The 20,867-nt window shown below is 36.5% G+C and overlaps 1 protein-coding gene and 1 long non-coding RNA gene across 2 annotated transcripts in view; one reads left to right on the plus strand and one right to left on the minus strand.

Moving 5' to 3' along the window:
• Positions 1-3,090: 3,090 nt before the first annotated feature.
• On the minus strand, positions 3,091-6,526 carry RPS16 (ribosomal protein S16). The gene is made up of 6 exons (XM_034402737.3): positions 6,415-6,526; positions 6,247-6,299; positions 4,858-4,959; positions 4,082-4,178; positions 3,489-3,536; positions 3,091-3,285 (listed from the first exon to the last, which is right to left on the minus strand). The coding sequence occupies exons 2-6, from the start codon at positions 6,292-6,294 to the stop codon at positions 3,140-3,142; spliced, it is 441 nt and encodes a 146-aa protein (XP_034258628.1). The 5' UTR covers positions 6,295-6,299; positions 6,415-6,526; the 3' UTR covers positions 3,091-3,139.
• Positions 6,527-6,571: 45 nt separating this feature from the next.
• LOC132712600 (uncharacterized) overlaps positions 6,572-20,867 on the plus strand; it is a 41,811-nt gene continuing 27,515 nt past the window's right edge. Inside the window, exon 1 of the long non-coding RNA XR_009623245.2 lies at positions 6,572-6,828. This is a non-coding gene — a long non-coding RNA (uncharacterized LOC132712600). The remainder of the gene's footprint in view (positions 6,829-20,867) is intronic.

Raw genomic sequence — 20,867 nt, forward strand, 5'->3', positions numbered from 1 at the left:
TTCAGTGCAGAAGCTTAAGGTAAAAAATATTGTCCAAATTGTCCCTTGTCCCTTAATTAGGAAGGCATTTTAAAAGTCACTATCATTTGCAGGCTCTTTCCAGTTCGATAAAGTGAAACGTTAGGTAGTGGTGGGGAATGAAACTAGCTTGCTGCCTACAGCTTTTGAGCTTTAAAAATGCTGCAGATGCTTTAGCCAGGCTTTTCTCATTAGCAATGCATGGCAACCTGTATCAGTATTGGTTACATGAGCCCCTACACTCCTACTCCTCTGTGGAACTGAATCAATCCTTTATAATGCTGGGGGAGAGCAAACCTGGCAAGCCACAATACTTGAGATCGTTTTGCATGTCTGCTTTGAAGCTTCTAGCAATCAGGTGACATTCTAATATTATTTACACGGAATCTAGAATAATATTACTACAATGGCATTTTGGCCATTTCCAATCCATTCTCTCGACCAAAGTGGTAGTTTGAGATTGATTTTTACATTTGCTTTTCTGATATTAGCTATTTTATAGAGCTTTCTGACTACTACCGATCACATTTTGGTGCTTTCCTAGTCAATGTTCCCCTAGGGAAGAGCCTCCCTTGGATTCAAGATTCACACCCAAATCCACTTCTGGGCATTTGATGACTAGTTAACTGTTGATGCTTTTTAAAAATTGTTGCATTCCATTGTGTGTGTGTGTGTGTGTAATTTCATTATTCATTTTCCAGTTTAATTGTATTTACCATGGACATTTTAGTTGAATGTTTTTACTACATTGCAAAAAACTACTATGGTTTTCATTAATTTGACCATATACAAAAAGAATAAAGTTTAGATCAATTTTGTTTTAAACTGATATCAAGCTTAAACCAGTTCTGGTGGAAAATCCTTATCAATTACTTGACATCATTTGATACATTTCATTGACAAACTATAAGGCAACACTCAAATGGAAAGAAGGCGGACAAATTCAATAGTGAATCAATTTAGTACATAGGAATATATTTTACTATCTGACAAGAGCATTAGAAAGCCTTCTATGTTGACATTACAGGATGCTCCTTCACTCAGAAATATGATTCTGTTAACACTTGGAATATAGTACCAAATCTTTTATTTTGCTCCTTCAGCTCATTTTCTGGTTTCTCCTATTCCTTCTTCACTAGTCAGCAATAGCAGAAATGTTTGGGGCCTAGCTAGCTGATTTTTTTTGACAGAACATTGAAAAATTGTTCAAAAAGACGAGCAAAGAGCAGCATTTTATGTTCCTAGTATGCTTGGAAAAACCTGGAACTACTGAACAACGGTGTAACTTTAAGCAGCTGAAATCTTCTATCTTCTGTTCCATTACACACTTAAAAGCATCCTTTTAACAAGAAGCATATATAAGCATACTCTCATGGTTCCGAGAAATGCTCTCAACCAATTCGACTCTGAGGCCTTGGCTTCCTCAGACTCCAGCTGAATGTTGTCTTCAGCTAGTCGTTTTGAGAGTTGACACATAGACCATACAAATATGTACATAAATATTCCCAGTACACTGAGATTATGAACAATTATTCTTTTCAGACTGATAGGAAATGTTCTGGAATGTGGCAGAATTCTATTATCAGTAGTTAGGAAACAATATGGAAGCAGAGAAGCCCACTGCTTAAGATGCAAAATTATTTAGGAAAATGTGAAACCAAGTAAATGAGGCACTTTAGTTTCGTAGTCATCACTAGTAATTCTCAAACAGGAAATGATCCTCCCTTTTACAATAAACTAGGATGGTTGAGAAATCAAAAATCTTTAATTATAGATATATGTATAAAGCTTTTGTCTCCACCCAAGAATTCTCTTAAATATCACAATCTTCCCCAAGCTGGAATGACTTGGCACATCTGTGTTGTTGTGTTAGTAAAATTGAAGCATTTTTCTATTGCTTTCTTTCAGGATTTTTTCTACTTCGAATAGTTTTCAGTTCAGGGATTTCTTGATGGTCTCATTCTAATATTAAACAGGCCCTAACCCCATTTAACTTTTCAAAATCAGAGTCCTTTACAATAGTTAGGCTATCAAAGGAATTATGAAGAATATGATAAAAATGTTTGGAATGTCCTTTAAAATATATTTTATATATATATACCGTGTTTCCCTGAAAATAAGACCCCGTTTTATATAAGCACTTGACCTTATTGCTATGTGCTCAAAAGCCCAATTAGTTATTATATGTGCTAGTCGTTCCCGACTCTAGAGGGCGGTGCTCATCTCCGTTTCAAAGCCGAAGAGCCAATGCTGTCTGAAGACATCTCTGTGGTCATGTGGTTGGCATGACTAAACGCCAAAGGCACACAGAACGCTGTTACCTTCCCACCAAAGGTGGTCCCTGTTTTTCTACTTGCATTTTTTATGTGCTTTCGAACTGCTAGGTTGGCAGAAGCTGGGACAAGTAACGGAAGCTCACCCCGTGTGTTTAAATATTATTTTTTCATTATAGAGGGAATTATAGGCAGGACTGAGAACTTTGTATGCAAATCTATTAACACTACAAACTAGTATCTGGTAGATACAGAATCTTGCAATACATGGGAGATTGTATGGGAGACATTAGATGTTTCTGTAATTTGAAAATAAATTATACAAAACTAACAAAATTAAACAAAACCTAGTAATTCTAATTATAAGTTAATTACTATTTTACTACTGTCCAGAATTCCATATATGCTTTGTTACACTGTGGTAAAAATATTTACTATTGAGTTTAGGATCACAATCTACAGCATCCACTGAATGGAGGACTTTGTTCTGAAATGTCTGCAATGTAGCTGAAGTGAAGCCAAAGAAACTGAAATAGGACATATTTTTTATTCACACCAGATAATATTAAGTGCTAGCCCAATTTACTATATTTTTTTATGGAACTGTATTTTTTTATGTCTAATTAAGTTATAATTCATGTTGAGTAAACCCTTAAGACTGCACTAAGACAGAAGTTGAAATAAACTAATATAATTTTGACACTGACTCTAATCATGGATGCATTCTGTATCATACATATGAAGCATTCCCCTTAAACCTCACAAAAACAGATTGAAATATAGTTCTCAGAAACACAGGTTATTTATTAAATTTTATCCTTTATTTCAAATAGACAAAAAGTTTCCTTTTAACGATAGGATTTTTGGTAACGTGCACGAGCACCAGGTCCACCAAACTTCTTGGACTCACAACGCCGAGGATCAGCAACTAACAAGGTCCTATCATACTGGATGAGGATATCCTTTATTTCCTTCTTAGAAGCTTCATCAACATCTTGAGAAAAATGAAACATCTGTATTAGACTTTGAAGCTATTGTTTATAATTAGTCCTCTAATATTGCTCAGAAAGGGTAATTTATAGGAAGCATCCAGAAATAAAATCTTTCAAGAAGCACTTAATTTATATGGTCAATATTGGCTTAAGTATACATGAATGGGATGAAAAGCAGCAAAAAATAAAGTTAATGAAAACTTACATTTCTGATAATAAGCCACCAGTGCTTTGGAAATAGATTGCCGAATTGCTGTAGAAGAAATAAGTAAAATAAAATATTAAGTTGAAACAAAAATGCTGCATGTTGCTGGTAAAAGTTAAATCAGGTATTTTAACTGTGGAGTCTTTGGAGCAATACTTCAGATTTACATTAGTATTTATTTGTATCTCACTTTTCCAACCCACCTTCTTTTCCCCACAACTACTAGTGGGTTGGGTGGAGAGTGACTGGTCTAAAGTGACCAGCTGGCTTTCATGGCTAAAGTTTCAAGCAGAAGTCATAGTCTCCTGGTTTAATCTCTAGATCAAACTGGCTCTCTGGTATCTATACATATGTATAAACAATGATAAACAGCAATAATCTGCTACAGAGCAAAACACCAAATACAATATAGCAGACTTCTCTAAACTTGTAAATCAGGTTGACTATCAATCAGTAAAATACATCTAGAAATATCCGATTAGAAACTGATTAATACAGGCGATAACAGATTTTACAAGTATACATGTTGTTATATTTGGATAGCTGATACATTTAATAATATACTTTTCTGCTGTAAAATGAGCTGCTCATACCGTATATTTGGGCCACATGACCACCACCCTTCACACGGACTCTTATGTCAACTCCTGCAAAGCGCTCTTTGCCCAAAAGAAGTACTGGTTCAAGCAGCTGGGAAAGAAAAAGCATTTAGTTATAATCCTAAACAAGCTTCCCATTTAAGGCAGAAATGTCTGAGTAAACATACATTAGATTTATAGAATATAAGCTATCAGTATTCTTTGAATTTACTATTTTTACATCACCAAGTGAAATTATAGTAACTATTCTGCTTTCATCCAAGAAACTTATATCTCGCTATCTTAACAATTCACCCAATGATTTCATTATATTTCAACAGAGTATCCTTAAATAACTCCTCCAAGAGTTACAACTAACTTGCATGCAATGACACAGAAACAAATAGAACCATTTCATTTGCTTTCAATCTTTACAGCTTTCAATTACTGTATTCCAGCACAAAAGTACTGAATACCAGGATTAAACAGTACTATTGACAGAAATCATTCAAGCAAACATCAATATAAATCTTGCCTAGTTCTCCAAAAATGCATGTAAAACATTGGAACTTTAATGACAAGGCAGGTGATTCTGAATAACATAGATAAAAGAGTTTTACAAAACCGTTAACTATATTTATCAAGGAACAATTCAAACCCACTTGAATTTCACTCTCCCTTTACCAGAACTATAAGTCTTTAAAGAGAAGAGGGGAAAAAAACTATAGGAAACAGTTATTACTTTATACATAGTCACAAAATATATTATATTTACATAGAAAATAACTTACTTTGTATTGGAGAGTTCTGGGTTCAATCATTTCCAGAGGCCTTCCATTCACCTTAATAAGCCCATTTCCTCTTTTGCAGTGAGCAACTGCAGTAGCAGTTTTCTAAATGAGGGTTGGTTTGGTAATAAAAATATTAGGCAAAGTTATAGCATTTAAGACAGATCAGCACTGCAAAAAATATAAACAACCAGAATATTCCACTACATACATCACTGTTAATTATCACTGTATATATATCTTGCTATTGAAACCAATCAACGGAAAGTTTTATCTATCCCACTTTTTGTTGCCATGAAGCAAGAAACCTAAATTATAGATGCAATTGTCAATCAACTGATAGGAAACTAAAAAAAAAAAAAAAAAAGGAATCCAGTGATTACAAGATGAAATGAGAAATTTTTGAGATAAGTACATTCTATTGCAAAGCCACTGAGCTTATGCCAAACATTTATGTATTATTTGTTAAATGTGTTTGCCATCCATTATGCCTTCGGGCGACACTGGGTATTTGAACATGAATTGGTGCACACCAGATCCACTAGACACAGGAATAGTTTTTTCCCAAATGGCATCACTCCGCTAAGCAAATAATTCCCTCAACACTGTCAAACTATTCACTAAGTCTGCATTACTATTAATCTTCTCATCATTCCTATCACCCATCTCCTCCCACTTATGACTGTTAACTTGTTGCTGTATCCTTACGATTTATAGTTTCCTAGTATGATTCAATTGCTTATTTGTACCCTATCACTATCGTTAAGTGTTGTACTTTATGATTCTTGACGAATGTATCTTTTGTTTTTATGTACACTGAGAGCCTATGCACCAAATTCCTTGTGTGTCCAATCACACTTGGCCAATAAAGAATTAATTTATTCATTCTTTCTTTCTTTTTCTTTCTTTCTACCTACCTACCTACCTAATCTGGGAGCTGGTTAGAATGGGTCTTCACGAAAGATAAGCAACCAATTCCTATGGTAGCAGTCATTTTGGTTAACGGCAAAGGATGGCGGGAATTGCGGTACCCTCTTTCAACCCCCCACGCAGCCCCATCCCCAGAACACGTCGAACCGCTTATCCGCCCTTCCAGCGCACGTGCCGCAGTTAAAGCCCCGCACGAGGAGTAGAGAAAGCGCCAAGGAAGCCCGTTTTCCTTCGCCCAGGTTTAGGCCAAATCCCAAGTGGAAAGAAAACGTGGCTGTGGAGGAGTGGCATTGCGCGCACAGAAAATGAGAAACGAGGGGTACTTTTCAGCGCCGGAAAGCCGGGCGGGCCAAGGCAACTTTCGGGCAACAAGAACATTCCCGTTGCCCCCTCAATTTCTCGGCTTTTTATGGCGGAACAGGAGACGAGTTAGGCCCGTTCGAACAACCACGCGAGCCTCACCTTCCTGCCGAAAACCTGAACGCTCTGGAGGGGCCCCTTAGCCGGCATGGTGCCTGAAGGAGACAGAAAGATAAACCGACAAAGGAAGTGAGTGACCAGACCGACACTCTCCCCACCCCCCACCCCCCGCGGGCAAAGCTTGGACGAGCGAGAGCGACTCCCACCCACCTTCTGCAAAAGCAGCAGCGAAAGAAAGAACAGGGTTTCCCAACTAACTTTCCCAGGGGCCGGCTCGGCCGAAAAAGGCTATCGTCACTTCCGGAAGCGCGATGCCGCGCTTTCCGGCAGCCGCTCTGGCTTCTGTTTTGTCTTCCAGCTCTCGTTTCTGTGGGTGGGGCTCCTTGTCGGAATGCGCAGGTGGTTTCTATCCACGCATTTTAAACATGAAGAAGTGGCTGTCAAAGATATGGATAGATTGTATTCACGTGTAGTTACGCTTCAGTATATTATGCTGTGGGAAACCAATCGGGTATGCTTAGCTTAATTTCGGTGTCTTATGCAGACCCAGAAAACTTGTTTGAGAAGACAGTGGCTTCACCAACCATGGGTAAACGTGTGCGGAAATGCATGCTTCAAATCTAGGTGAATGTTGGAAGACCAGTATTGCCAAATTAAAGCCATCAGACCAGTTAATCTTTGGCTTGTTCTGTTAAATTTAGACATTGTTGCAGTAAGATTATCAATTTATTTGTTTTCTCTGGAGCTTCAACTTTGGATTCAAGATATTTAGTATAAACTGGAGGAGTATTTCCTATATTTAATAATAGAGTGTTGAATCGAACTTTCGAATCAAATTTATCAAATTTCTATGCCGGCCAACTCCCAAGGAACTCTGGGTGGCTTACAGCAAAAAATAATACAACAAAGAACATAGGAAAATTATTAAAAAACATTTAAAAAACATTAAAAGCCCATGCACACCATTCATGGCCGGATCTCACAAGATCGCAACAGCGAGATCAATGGCCCCAGGCCTGCCCCCAGGTCTTCACCGTTTTACGGAAGGCCAGTAGGGTTGTGGGTAGTCCGGATCTCAGGAGGTAACTGGTTCCAGAGAGCTGGGGCAGCCACAGAGAAGGCCCTCCCCCGTGGGCCCACCAGCCGGCATTGTTTAGCTGACGGGACCTGGAGGAGACCAACTCTGTGGGATCTTACCGGTCACTGGGAGCTATGCGGTAGAAGGCGGTCTTGAAGATAGCCTGGCCCTGAGCCATGTAGGGCTTTAAAGGTAATAACCAACACCTTGAATTGTGCCCGGAGACCAGTAGGAAGCCAGTGCAGCTCGCGGAGAATTGGTGTAATGTGGGTGTATCTAGGTGCACCCACGACAGCTCACGCAGCTGCATTCTGGACCAACTCTAGTCTCCGAACACTCTTCAAGGGTAGCCCCATGTAGAGCGTGTTGCAGTAATCTAACCTGGTGCCACATTGGTGGTAACAGGTAACTTAAGTTAGCCTGTATAATGGAATCTTGTATTCAGGATTTGTCTTATCTCCCTCCATTAGGCAAGGGAGATGATCATCTATTATTTGCCTGACTTAAAGATATGATAAATACAGTAATTTAGCAGGATTCACTTAAGAACCAGATGATTCACTTAACAACTGCAGTAATTTGTTTAACTGTGGCAAAGAAGGTTGTAAACTAGGGCACAACTCATTTAACAACTATCTTGCTTAGCAATGGAAATTTTGGTCTCCACTGTGGTTGTAAGTTAAGGACTACCTGTAGTGTCTTAGCATAATAAATGCTTTTCAGTTCTGCTTTTCCATTTGAATTGAAGATTTGCCAGAAATAAGTTTATTCAGTTTGCTAAGGCCTTTAAAGAGAGGATTATCTTCAGTCAAAGTCCTAATAACATCAAGACTAGTTAAATAAGTATTTTGTAGTTCAATTCAAATTGTCTTAAATGGATGATTATCAGTTATTTTCAGGGTGGACCCGCGGCGATATGGCGGTGAGTGAGTAACTGCTGCTCCTCAATACCATCAGTCACCGTGTTTTGGGGACCCCCTGAGGGGCGTGGAGCCCGGAGAGCCCCACGGACGAGAGAGCGAGCCGGGTGAGCGTGAAAGCGGGCGCAAAACGCTGATCGCAAGACCGGGCGGCTCTGTCTAACCCAGCACGCGTGAGTCGGCCAAACTAATGGCTGACGCGAAACTGTGGTAACCAGCAACCAGATGGAAGCAAGGGAGATCGGATGCTGCAGTGTGGATCGATACACACCTTTCCTGCATTGAGGAGAGAGGACATCAGGAAAGGGGTCGGCGAAATCGGGCGGGAGAGCCTTACAGATGAGAAAAGCGGCGATTGAAAGCTTCCTGTGTATTCCGGCAGAGAGAGAGCCCGACAAGCCGGCATCGAAATAAGAAAGAAAATTGTACTGACAGTGTGCGTGCCAGAGAGGATCGGTGAGAAAATTTAAGACCAGCACTTATTTCCTTTTTTTACTGTGAACACAAGCAGACCCAGCGGAGGCTGAAATTGGGTGGATCGAGTTTGGCTTTCTTTTTTGCACTGAACAGGAAGCTCAGCCATTAGAGTGACTTGACGGAGGAATAGCCTGCCCAGTGGTGGACAGTTTGGCAGCAAGAATACGATAGAGTGCTGAACCTGGAGGACTTATAGAAGATCAGAGACTGGGCAAAAAAGACTATATCCCAAAAAGGAATAATAAGTATATATATATATATATATATATTAAAAAAAAAAAAAAATTAAATTAACAACACTTGAACCTTTAGATAATTTGTCTTCAGTATCCTGATTATTAGATCTGTAAATACTTTGATAAATTGACTTCTTTTTTTTTTTTTCTTCTTGACTAGATAATATAATACACTCTTAAGTTTTGATATTTTAAATCTTTCTATATATATATTTAATTGTTTAGCATTTATAGTATTTACCAGTATTTTTATAGTATCTAAAATTATAATTATATAATTATAATCGTATTTAAAATTAAGTATTCAAAATTTCTATTTATAGTATTTATAGTATTTTAAGTATTTAAAAAGTATAATATTGAGTCAAATTAATTGCTTTATTGATATATTGATTGTGAACTGCTGATTAATTGATATTTTGATTTGTATAGTACTGAACTGTCTAACTTATATTTACTAAGCCAATTTAACATCAAATATATTTAAATAACATTCTGAGTACAAGATATTGTGAGGAAGAGATTAGAATCATCGTATAGATATTGATATTGACTGCCCACCGGAAAACTAGCTATACCTGTTTACAAATTTAGAAGGGAAAATTAGATATAGTAATATAGATATACAAATATATATTTATATATATATATATAAAAAAAAAAAGATAATAGAGGCGCTAAGTGGCGAATGAGAATTTGGAGTAACATCGACAGGATAATTAAAGAGCAAAAGAAAATCTTAAAAGAAATGACAAGCATGGCATCCACTGTGGGGAAAACAGGAAAAAAGACTCCCTCTAACCCCACTATAGCGACAACCTCTCCGGCGACACATAAATCAACAGAAAGCCTGGCAATGCAAACTCTGCAAGCATCATTAAGCCTAATTCAAGAAACAATGATGGCAATGCAGGAAAAATTATTAAATAACCATGTCGAATTAAAATCAGATATACATGCATTGGACCAGAAAATGAATGATATCCAAACATCAATAGTTAATAATGAACTACGAATCCAAAAAGCCGAAACAAGAATAGACCAAACTGAAAAGAAATTAGACATTGTGGATCAAGCACTAACCAGTCAAAATAAAGAGATAGAAGATACAATAATCCAATTGGAGATGGACCGGGCTTCCTTTTATTTGCGATTTCAGAATGTTGTTGAGGACAAAGAGGAAGACCTAGGAGAAAAAATGACGGAGCTGATAGCTGATGCACTTCACCAAGACAAACAGGCAATAATTAGGGAGCTGGACGACGTATATAGGGTCCAGACTAACTATGCAAGAAGGAACAAGCTTCCTAGAGAAGTTCATATCCGCTTCGCACGGAAAAAAGTTAAAGATACTCTTTATAATATGGCAAGAGACGAACAGATTACATATCGAGGAAAAGAAATAATAATCCTAAAACAGATACCAAGAAGAGTCCGGGAGATGAGGAAGGGATATAGATTTTTGGCTATACAGTTGAACAAAAGAAAGATACTATTCAGGTGGCTTCTCACAGAAGGGATGCTAATAACCTGGCAAGGAAGAAAAATTAAAATAGAAAATCTGAGTACAGCACAAGACTTCCTTGACCAGCTAAGAGGCGCGGAAGAAGAGCAGGGGAGTAAGGAAGATCTAGAAATAGCAGCAGTGGAGGAGGAAGCCCTACATCAACAGAACACGAACGAGGCAACTGTAGAGGAGAAGACAGAAGAAGAAGGAGAAGCCAAAGAGAAGAAAGCGAGACCAGTAAGGGCCGTAAGAAATAAACAAGAACCAGTAATCAGATAGGGGTTTAGAGATGAATGGCTTGAAGTTAATATCCGTAAATGTCAATGGACTAAATGATTATAAAAAGAGGAAAAGAATATTAACAAAACTAGGTAAACAAAATGTTGATATAATGTGTTTACAAGAGGTGCACATAAAAAAAGAAGAAAGTAAATGTTTAGAATATAAAAAATTTGGTCAAACATTTGATTCGCTGGCAGAGAAAAAGAAGAGGGGGGTGGCTATCTACGTAAAAAAAGGAATTGAAGCAGAATTGAAATTTAAAGATACAAAGGGTAGGATCCTTATGATTGAAGTTAAGAGAGGGAATTCCAAGGTATTATTAGTGGGCATTTATGCCCCGAATAAAAAACAGGGAGAATTCTTTAAGAAACTGCATGAACAATTAGTGAAAATGGCATATACTGAAATCTGTATGATAGGGGATTTTAACGGCATTGTAGATCCGGAGAAGGACCATAAGAGCAATAAAGTTAAAAAAAATAAAAGGACAAACTTACCGAGAGCATTTTTTGAGTTAGTCGATGAATTAGATCTAATTGATATTTGGCGTACCCTGCACCCAAATGACAGGCAATATACCTTCTTTTCAAATGCACAAAAGTCGTGGTCCAGAATTGACATGGCATGGGCCAGTAGAAATTTGGGGTTGGAAATTGAAACTGCAGTAATTAACCCAAACGATTGGGCTGATCATAATCCATTAGAAATCAGATGGAAGTCTCTCCAGAGAAAATACCAACGGAGGTGGAGGTTTAATGCTAAACTACTGGGCGACAAAGACTGTATACAAAAATTTAAAGAAGAAATAAATTTCTTTTTCAAGGAAAATGAAAACAAAGGCATATCCCGCGCAATAGTTTGGGACACAATGAAGGCCTATCTGAGAGGAGTCGTGATTTCATATATTGCACATAAAAATAAAGAAGAAAGGAAGATCCTGGAAGAGTACTTAAATCATATAGGAGAATCAGAAAGAAAACTCCAAGATAATCCAGAAGATGAAGCAGCCAAAGAAAATTGGATGATGTGGAAGCATAAAGTAAACATCATGGAGCAAGAAGAGTTGGCACAAAGAATGAAAAGAACGAAACAATATCTTTTTGAGAATACCAACAAATCGGGGAGGTGGTTGGCCTATAAATTAAAAAAGGAAAATGAAAGGGGAATAATTCATACTTTAGTAGACTCTAAGGGCAAATTATTGATTACCGAGGAAGAAAAACGGGATAGGGTGAGAGAATATTACGAATCCCTATATAAAGAAGAGGAGATATCGGATGACAAAATAGAACAATACTTGATAAAAGCAGAGCTCCCACAAATAACTGATGATGAGAAAGAAATGCTTAACAGAAAGATCACAATTGAAGAATTAAAAATAGCCCTTTCCAAATTGAAAAATAATAAAGCGCCAGGACCTGACGGATTTCCAGGGGAAATATATAAAAAATTAGAAGAAATACTCCAACCGAAATTAGTAGAAATTTTTAATGATGCACTGTTAGACCACAAAATTCCAGAGTCATGGAAAGAGGCGCATGTCACACTTGTGCCGAAAGAAGGTGCCGACCCAAAACAAATTCAAAATTACAGACCAATCTCGCTCCTAAATACGGACTACAAATTATTCATGGGCATAATGGCCGAAAGAATGAAAAAGATCTTAAATAATTGGATATATAAAGACCAGAATGGATTTTTACCGGGGAGACAAATTAGGGATAATATGAGAATTGTACTAGACACGCTAGAGTATTATGAGGAACACCCTGGAAAACAGATGGCTCTGATTTTTGTCGATGCTCAAAAGGCATTTGACAATCTAAATTGGAAATTCATGAATAAACAAATTGAGATGATGAAATTTGGAACAAATTTTGAAATGATGATTAAATCCATTTATAATAACCAAAAGGCGAGTATCTTGGTGAATGGGGATAGGACTAAAACATTCCAAATTAGTAAGGGAGTAAGGCAAGGTTGTCCCCTATCCCCTTTATTGTTCATTCTGGCCCTAGAAGTTCTTCTAAGGAAAATTAGATTTAACGATGAAATAAAAGGATTGCAGATCAGAAAGGAGATTTACAAGACGCAAGCATTTGCGGATGATGTAGCCCTAATCCTTGAAGACCCTATAGAATCGGGACCTAAAGTATTGGAGGAATTAAGTAAATATGGAGAGGTGGCAGGCTTCATACTGAACAAAACCAAAACCAAAGTATTGATCAAGAACACAACTGAGAGCCAGAAAAACGAGATAGAAGAAGTACTAGGATTACAGGTTGCCAAAAAAATTAAATACCTAGGAATTTGGATTACATCAAGATGTTCGACCTTGAAAGACGATAATTATATTCCCCTAATCAGGAAAATAAAACAAGACCTAGATTGCTGGAAAAAAATAAGACTATCACTTTTGGGCAAGATAGCCACAATTAAGATGAACATCCTCCCCAGAATATTATTTCTATTTCAAAATATACCCATAAATTTAGATAAAAAATTCTTTTTAGAACTAGACAAAATTATTAGAGAATTCATATGGGAGGGGAAAAAACCGAGATTTTCCATTAAAATTTTAAGGGGCAAAAGAGACATAGGTGGATTTGGACTCCCGGACTGGGAAACATACTACAGGTCAGCCAAGCTAGTATGGATAAAAGATTGGATCACCCTGGAAAATAAGAGAATTCTTACCTTAGAAGGCCATGACCTGCAAAAAGGCTGGCACGCCCACATCTGGGAAACGGAGAAGAAAAGGAAGACACATTTTCATAGACACAAAATTAGAGATTCCCTGATACAAACATGGACCCAGATTAGGCAAAAATATTACAAAAAAATCCCAAATTGGCTCTCAACGATGGAGGCCCTGACCCACCCAAATAGGTGGGAGAGGGAGAAAATGGGCAGATATAAAGATATCCTAGACGAAAGAGGGTGGCTTAAACCAAATGATATTTTACGAGAGCAAGGAATAACTTTAGATTGGTGGACTTATGCACAAGTAAAATCCAGATATCAGAAAGACAAAGAACAATATGGTTTAGAACTGGGATCAAACGGACTGGATAAAGTCTTGATGGGAACAAACAAAAAGATTCTGGCAAAATTATACAATTATATATTAAACGGTGACAAGTTCGAAGATGTCACGAAGAATCAAATAATTGCATGGGAGAAAAATATAGGGCGCAATATAAATTTTGGGGAATGGGAGGAGGCATGGAACAGAAATCTTAAATTGACTAGAGCGGTGACATATAAGGAAAACCATTACAAAATGTTTCATAGATGGTACTTAGCCCCGGCCAGACTAGCGAAGATATATCCCAATATACATCCCAATTGTTGGAAATGTGGCCACGGTCAAGGCACCTTCTTTCACATGTGGTGGACATGCCCGGAAGCAAAAGGATACTGGAATAAAATTAGGAGATGGTTATATGAAATAACTGATGAAGATATTGCATTAACACCAGAGATTTTCCTCCTGGGAATAATAAAGAAGCCATATAGAAAGGAAATGATGCATTTAATGATCCATATAATTACAGCCGCTAGATTGGCATACGCACAGTATTGGAAAGAGAAAATTCAACCACCAGAAGAGCTTACAATTAAGAAAATACTTGAGTGCGCAGAGATGTCTAAATTAACCTATGAATTAAATGATGAAAAGTCAGTTTACTATATGGTGTGGGAAAGGTGGTACAAGTGGTTGCATGATAGAATGAAAGAAAGATCTAAAGGTGTATTAAATAATGGTTAAAAGTGAGTTAAAATGTCACCAAGTATTATTTATGGAAATAGTTAAAACACTGCACATCCGATACAAATTGAAAAGCTATATTATGTATATGTTGTTTCATGTTACTGTTTGAATGTTTGTTTGTTTTTTCCTCTTATTTCTCTTTTGTTTTTGTCCTTTATTTTTTGTTTGTTTTTTTTTTAAAAGAAAATCTCAATAAAGTTTAATTAAAAAAAAAAAAAAGGATTTGTCTTATCTCCCTCCATTAGGCAAGGGAGATGATCATCTATTATTTGCCTGACTTAAAGATATGATAAATACAGTAATTTAGCAGGATTCACTTAAGAACCAGATGATTCACTTAACAACTGCAGTAATTTGTTTAACTGTGGCAAAGAAGGTTGTAAACTAGGGCACAACTCATTTAACAACTATCTTGCTTAGCAATGGAAATTTTGGTCTCCACTGTGGTTGTAAGTTAAGGACTACCTGTAGTGTCTTAGCATAATAAATGCTTTTCAGTTCTGCTTTTCCATTTGAATTGAAGATTTGCCAGAAATAAGTTTATTCAGTTTGCTAAGGCCTTTAAAGAGAGGATTATCTTCAGTCAAAGTCCTAATAACATCAAGACTAGTTAAATAAGTATTTTGTAGTTCAATTCAAATTGTCTTAAATGGATGATTATCAGTTATTTTCAGGGTGGATAAAAATCAATGATTTTTTAAAAAAAATAAAAAAAATCAGGTTTTTTTGATTTAAATCGGATTTTTTTTTATTTAAATCGGATTTTTTTGATTTTTGAATCTTCTAACTCTTTATTTTGACTTGTTAATGCTTGGTCCACGATATCCAATTTCTTTTCGGTTTGGTCAATTCTTGTTTCGGCTTTTTGAATTCGTTGCTCATTATTGAATATTGATGTTTGGATTTCATTCATTTTCTGGTCCAATGCATGTATATCTGATTTTAATTCAACATGGTTATTTAACAATTTTTCCTGCATTGCCATCATCGTTTCTTGAATCAAGGTTAACGACCCTTGCAGAGTTTGCATTGCCAGGCCTTCTGTTGATTTCTGTGTTGCCGGAGAGGTTGTAGCGATGGTGGGATTAGAGGGAGTCTTTTTTCCTGTTTTCCCCACTGTTGATGACATGCTTGTCATTTCTTTCAGGATTTTTTTTTGCTCTCTAATTATCCTATCAATATTACTCCAAATTCTCATTCGCCAGTTAGCGCCTCTGTTATCTTTTATATATATATATATATATATATATATATATATATATATATATATATTTCTATATCAAATTATTTCTTATAAATCTTTGGATGAATAAAGCTAATTTTCTAGTGGACAATCACTCAATATCTATAAAGGGGTCTAAATCTCTTCCCAACAATACCTTATATTCAATATATCGTTAATATGTATTAAGTTGGCTTAGCAGTTATAAGTTAGACAATTCAATACTAGACAATCAATATATCAATTAATCAACAATTCACAATCAGTGTATCAATTAATTTAGCTGTACTCTTAAATGCTTAAAATACTATAAATACTATATATAGGAATTTTAAATACTTGATTATAGATACAATTATAATTTTAAGTACTATAGATACTAAACAGCGGAATCAATATAGAGGAATTTAAAATACCATTGCTTGAAAATATAATATATATATCTGGCCCAAGAAAAAAAAAATTATGGATATATTTACAATTCTTGCTGGTAATAGTAGTTTTAACAATCAGGATACTGGGAAAAGAGTATCTAGAGGCTCAAACACTGTTAGCTAAATATTTTATATTCTTCTTTTTTTTTTTTTCCCCTTTAGGATAATTTTAAATAACGATAGTTTTTAAATAATTTTTAGAAAAGATTTAAATTGTTTTCCTTCAAACTCCTATATGACTATATACCAATGAATTAATTAGCTAAATACTGTAGTTCTTATATTACTAAATATTAATAAGTTAATATATAAAATATGCAAAGTTACTATAGATATAAGTAAGTATACTTAGATAATTAATTAATTAATTAGATGAATGCAAATCAAATAACACTATATAAGAGTATATCTTGTAAGCAAGGAAAGTCAAGACTTAAATAACCTAAAAATTAACAGTTCTTATTAATAACACTATTACTATGCAGAAGGTCAGGAAGTTAAGGACAGCGTTATTAAAAGTAAAAAGAAGAAAGAAGAAAGCTATCAAGTTGCAATAAGGGACAAATGGTATTTTCCACAAAGATAAAGTTTTTTGATTTTGATTTTTTTTTCCCCACTCAGTCATCAATCTCCTCCAATCCTTCCTTAGCCACAGCCAAAGCTCTACGATAAATCTCGCAGCTAGATTGTCTCTATGCCTGTCCTTTTCAGTTTTTGCTCTGTCAGGCTTCTTTAATGGCTGCACTTCCTGTTCTCTGGTACAGGCAAGTAAGGTCCGATCTTCAGCTTGATTCACCTTCCTGCTATGGCCAGCAAATGAGGAACAAAATTTTTCTGAGTTCTTATATGTTCCTTGCTCTCTGTGTCCACCAAACCTCTTTTTACGCAGGCAGTTTCAGCGTCCTCAGTCTTTCCTTTTCTGCGCCGGCTAGACAAGCTCTGTGCCTTAGCAAACTGCTCTTTGATCTCCGGCGCCACTCGTTTCCACTCTGAGCCCCTCGCGCTCGTCTACGCCGACCCCTTTTTGATGTTCAAATCCACATAGGCAGGAAAAGTAAGTTTCGATCACGCCACTGCAACCTCTGATCTTCCTTGCTTCCTTCTAGTTGTCAGCTACCACAGCTTCAAGTCAGCCATTGAGAGGCTGACTCACTCACGCTGGTTTGACAGAGCCGCCCGGTTTTTGCGAGAAGTGCTTGCGCTTCACTTTCTCACCTGACTCTCTCTATTGTCCGCGGGGCTCTCCAGGTCCCACGCCCCCGAAGGGATCCCCAAAACGTGGTGACAGGCGGTGTTGAGGAGTAGCGATCACTCACTCAGCACCATGTCGCTGCAGCTCGCCAACCGGATTTTTTTGATTTTTATCGAATTTATTTTAATAAAAAAATTTTGGGGTAAAAATCTATCGTAAGATAGTTTTCTATTTAAGATACATAAATAATTTAGTTTATTCAGCATGAAATGGAGCTTAGTTATGTAGCATGAGGCTGTATATTCTGCAACTCCAGGACTATCGGTGAGTCAACAGTGGGTCAAAGGAGTAGCAGAGATGACAGTTGCTCTTTAAAAATTATGATTTAAATCGAGTTGATTTAAATCAAGCCTTTTTACTAGTGATTTAAATCATGATTTAAATTGTGATTTAAATCACTCGATTTAAATCAAATCCACCCTGGTTATTTTTCATTTGAAATCTTGGAAAGAGTCAATGCAAGGCAGAAGTAAGGAAGAAGGATACCCAAAGGAAAGATTGGAAACAGTTCAGACATACAAGCTCAATGGTTTGGCTACATAATGGTATATTATTAAAGAGAACTCCAGAAAGCTAATGCTAAACTGTGCTATAGCTTGCCTGTTGAACTTTAAAATATATCCAAACTATTTCTGATCCTATGTTTTACCTTCCAAAATTGCCCTTCCTTGGGCTCTACATGGTGCTATTTTGTTCTTTAAAACACTTGAATTAAGGAGGATTCTATTAGAAGGAAAATCAAACGTAATTGGCAAATCAGCTGTCATAATATTGAACAGGTAAGAATGTACAAATACTTTGAAGTTATTTTTCAAAATACTACTTCCTGAAGGGCACATGTAATAAATGCAGTGAAGATTACATTATTACATCAATTCTTTGTCCTTTCTATTCAAGGTGGAGTCTAAATAATATTTACAGTTAGGACTTGATGGTATCCCAGTTGATAACATATATCCCAGTTGTGTGCATGTAAGACTTCTTATCTTTGGAGTTAATAGAACCTTAATTGAATATAGTCATTTTTTGAACGTCACATTGTGCTCTGAGTCTGAATGCTGCATGTGTTGGGTGTAATCTCTAGAGCAGGGTGTCAAACTCACGGCCCTCAGGCCGGATGCATCACGCACTGGCCACCCTTGTGTTAGCCAAGGTGGAAAAAGTTGTGATACGTCACATGATGACAATGTGATGACGCGAGTTTGACACCCCTGCTCTAGAGGCTCAAACCTGATTTCACACAATCAAGTTCTAGCTTAGTTTTATGTTCTGCCTTGTGGAGATTGTCTCCCTTTGATGGAAATGCTAAATGAAAAACCCTCAGATTTATATATGCCCCATACTCTTCATTCTCTGTTTGAGATTATCAGAGAGTTTAGATGTAGACAGCCAGAGAAACAGAACCTTTATTCTCTGACAGAGTTCCCCAACCTTTTCAACTTTGTGGACTGGTGGGGGGTGGGGGGAGCAAAAGAGATGGTTCCACACACACACGCCATTCATGCAAATGCACATGCGCTCACCCACTGCTCCCACGAGTGGGGATGCATGCATGTGCTCACCTGCCATTTCCATGGCCCAATTCCAAAAGGCTCAATGCTTAGTACTGGGCTGCAGCCCAGGTGTTGGGGACCCCTGTTTTATGCTATTGTTTCAACTGGGAACTTTATCTGTGTGTATATATTAAATATGACTGTTTGCCATGTTTATTTTTATTGTTATTATACACTGTCCAGAATCACTTCTTGTGAGATAGGTGACCATGTAAATTTGATTGATTGATTGATTGATTGATAAATAAATAAATAAATGTTACAATCTTTATATATAAGGGAGCCTTTAATCTGACTCATTTTGATGTCTTCTGCTGCACTATAAGGAAAACCTGCATGAACAGTCTGTTGAATGTCTCTCTCCCTTCCTGAAATGTTTGAAAGAATGGACTCTGTACTATATATTATTATTATATTTCTCTATTATTCTTGCTTTTAAAAATGTTATGACTTTTATATTTCTGTCAGAAATAATGTTGATGTCACAAATTTTGTGTTTGTAACATTAAGATGCAGATAGTCAAATGTATATATATGGTACATAAATCTGTATGTTAGGTGAACTATGGACTGTTTGCAATTATACGGGAACTTGAATGTTCTGTTTATACTAGTCATTAATAATTGAGTTTATTTTTTTATATGTTATAAAAAAATGTCATGAGTCAGTCACAATAAATGATTTTTGAAAAGGCCACTAAATACTTTCAAGGACAACCAACTGAACAGAATCTATAATTACTGTATGCAGTTATATCAGAAATATTGTATAAACCAAGCTGCAGTTGTTGGAGCAACCACAATGACTGAAAAACATGGACATGATTACATGTTTATATGCATCTGCATCTTATGCACTAATTATTTTAATTTAGTGACTTGGCTCTTAATATTTACATTGTTTATATTTTGCAGTTCTAATTATTCCCAGAGGTTACTGAAGCATCTTCAAAGTAGTAGTGCTATGTGGTCCAAATATATTGGGTTTCTTTTCTTGTGTAGAATTAGGTTTTAGGAAATGAGACATAGGAGACTCATTAGTTGATACCAAATTTACCCCTTAACATCATTTCAAGCTTTAAAAGGCACTGAGAAAAGAGCCTGGATTGGAGTATAATAATACTGGATTAACAAATTATCTACTGTTGGGGGAACATGGTTCACAGAATATACAGTGAGGATAGAGTTGTTTGTTTGGCAGGTGAGGCCACTGTAATGTTTTTTCAAAAGAAATTTGGAATTAATATATAGATATATGAAATTTGGTTGAGGATATCATCATATCATTTTTCCAGCACAATTTTTCTTTTAAGATGTATGTTCCATTATAGTCCATTTGCCTACAATGCCTATTTCAAGAGAATGAATAGTCCTGTATGGGTATAACATCCTTTTGTTCTAAAACCAGTTCAGTATTACTGAGATGATTCTTGCTATCGTGTTACCCATTTCATCTGCTTGTGACAGGAGAAATCAAAAACAATTACACAAATGCAAAATATTTGGAAGTATGTTAAATTGGAGAGCCTTACAACAAGTTTAGAAACATGAGTTAAATCCAGATTGTTATGAGAATGATGCTACACAACTGCAGAATCTGTAAATAAATGGTCATATGTGGGCCCACATGAGAATATTCCAAAGACTCAAATCTTGAATCAAAGATTTTATTTGTGCAAGCAGAACGTTTTTCTACATATAATAATATTTAAAAAGGCATTTCTGAATATTAACAACAGGAATGGGAATGTTTTATAGAGCAAGACAGAATGGCTAAAAGTTTTAGACTAGGAGTGCAGAGAGCAAGGGTCAAGTCCATTTACATTTTTGGAAACTGACTGGATAATGTTGGGCCAGTCATACACTCAGCGCAAAGCAGAGGTGGGTTTCAGCAGGTTCTGACCAGTTCTGGAGAACCGGTAGTAGA

Source organism: Pantherophis guttatus, chromosome 7, assembly GCF_059756535.1.
Source record: "Pantherophis guttatus breed Tessera chromosome 7, ASM5975653v1, whole genome shotgun sequence".
In the NCBI taxonomy this organism is placed as follows: domain Eukaryota; kingdom Metazoa; phylum Chordata; class Lepidosauria; order Squamata; family Colubridae; genus Pantherophis; species Pantherophis guttatus.

What these genes read in the sequence shown, in the direction of transcription:
- RPS16 (XM_034402737.3), bottom strand. Translation starts at nt 6,294, where the DNA reads ATGCCGGCTAAGGGGCCCCTCCAGAGCGTTCAGGTTTTCGGCAGGAAG. An exon ending in TTCAGGTTTTCGGCAGGAAG is followed by an intron (nt 4,960 to 6,246) that starts GTGAGGCTCGCG and finishes ACCCTCATTTAG; the next exon opens with AAAACTGCTACTGCAGTTGC. An exon ending in GGTGGCTTATTATCAGAAAT is followed by an intron (nt 3,286 to 3,488) that starts GTAAGTTTTCAT and finishes ATTTTTCTCAAG; the next exon opens with ATGTTGATGAAGCTTCTAAG.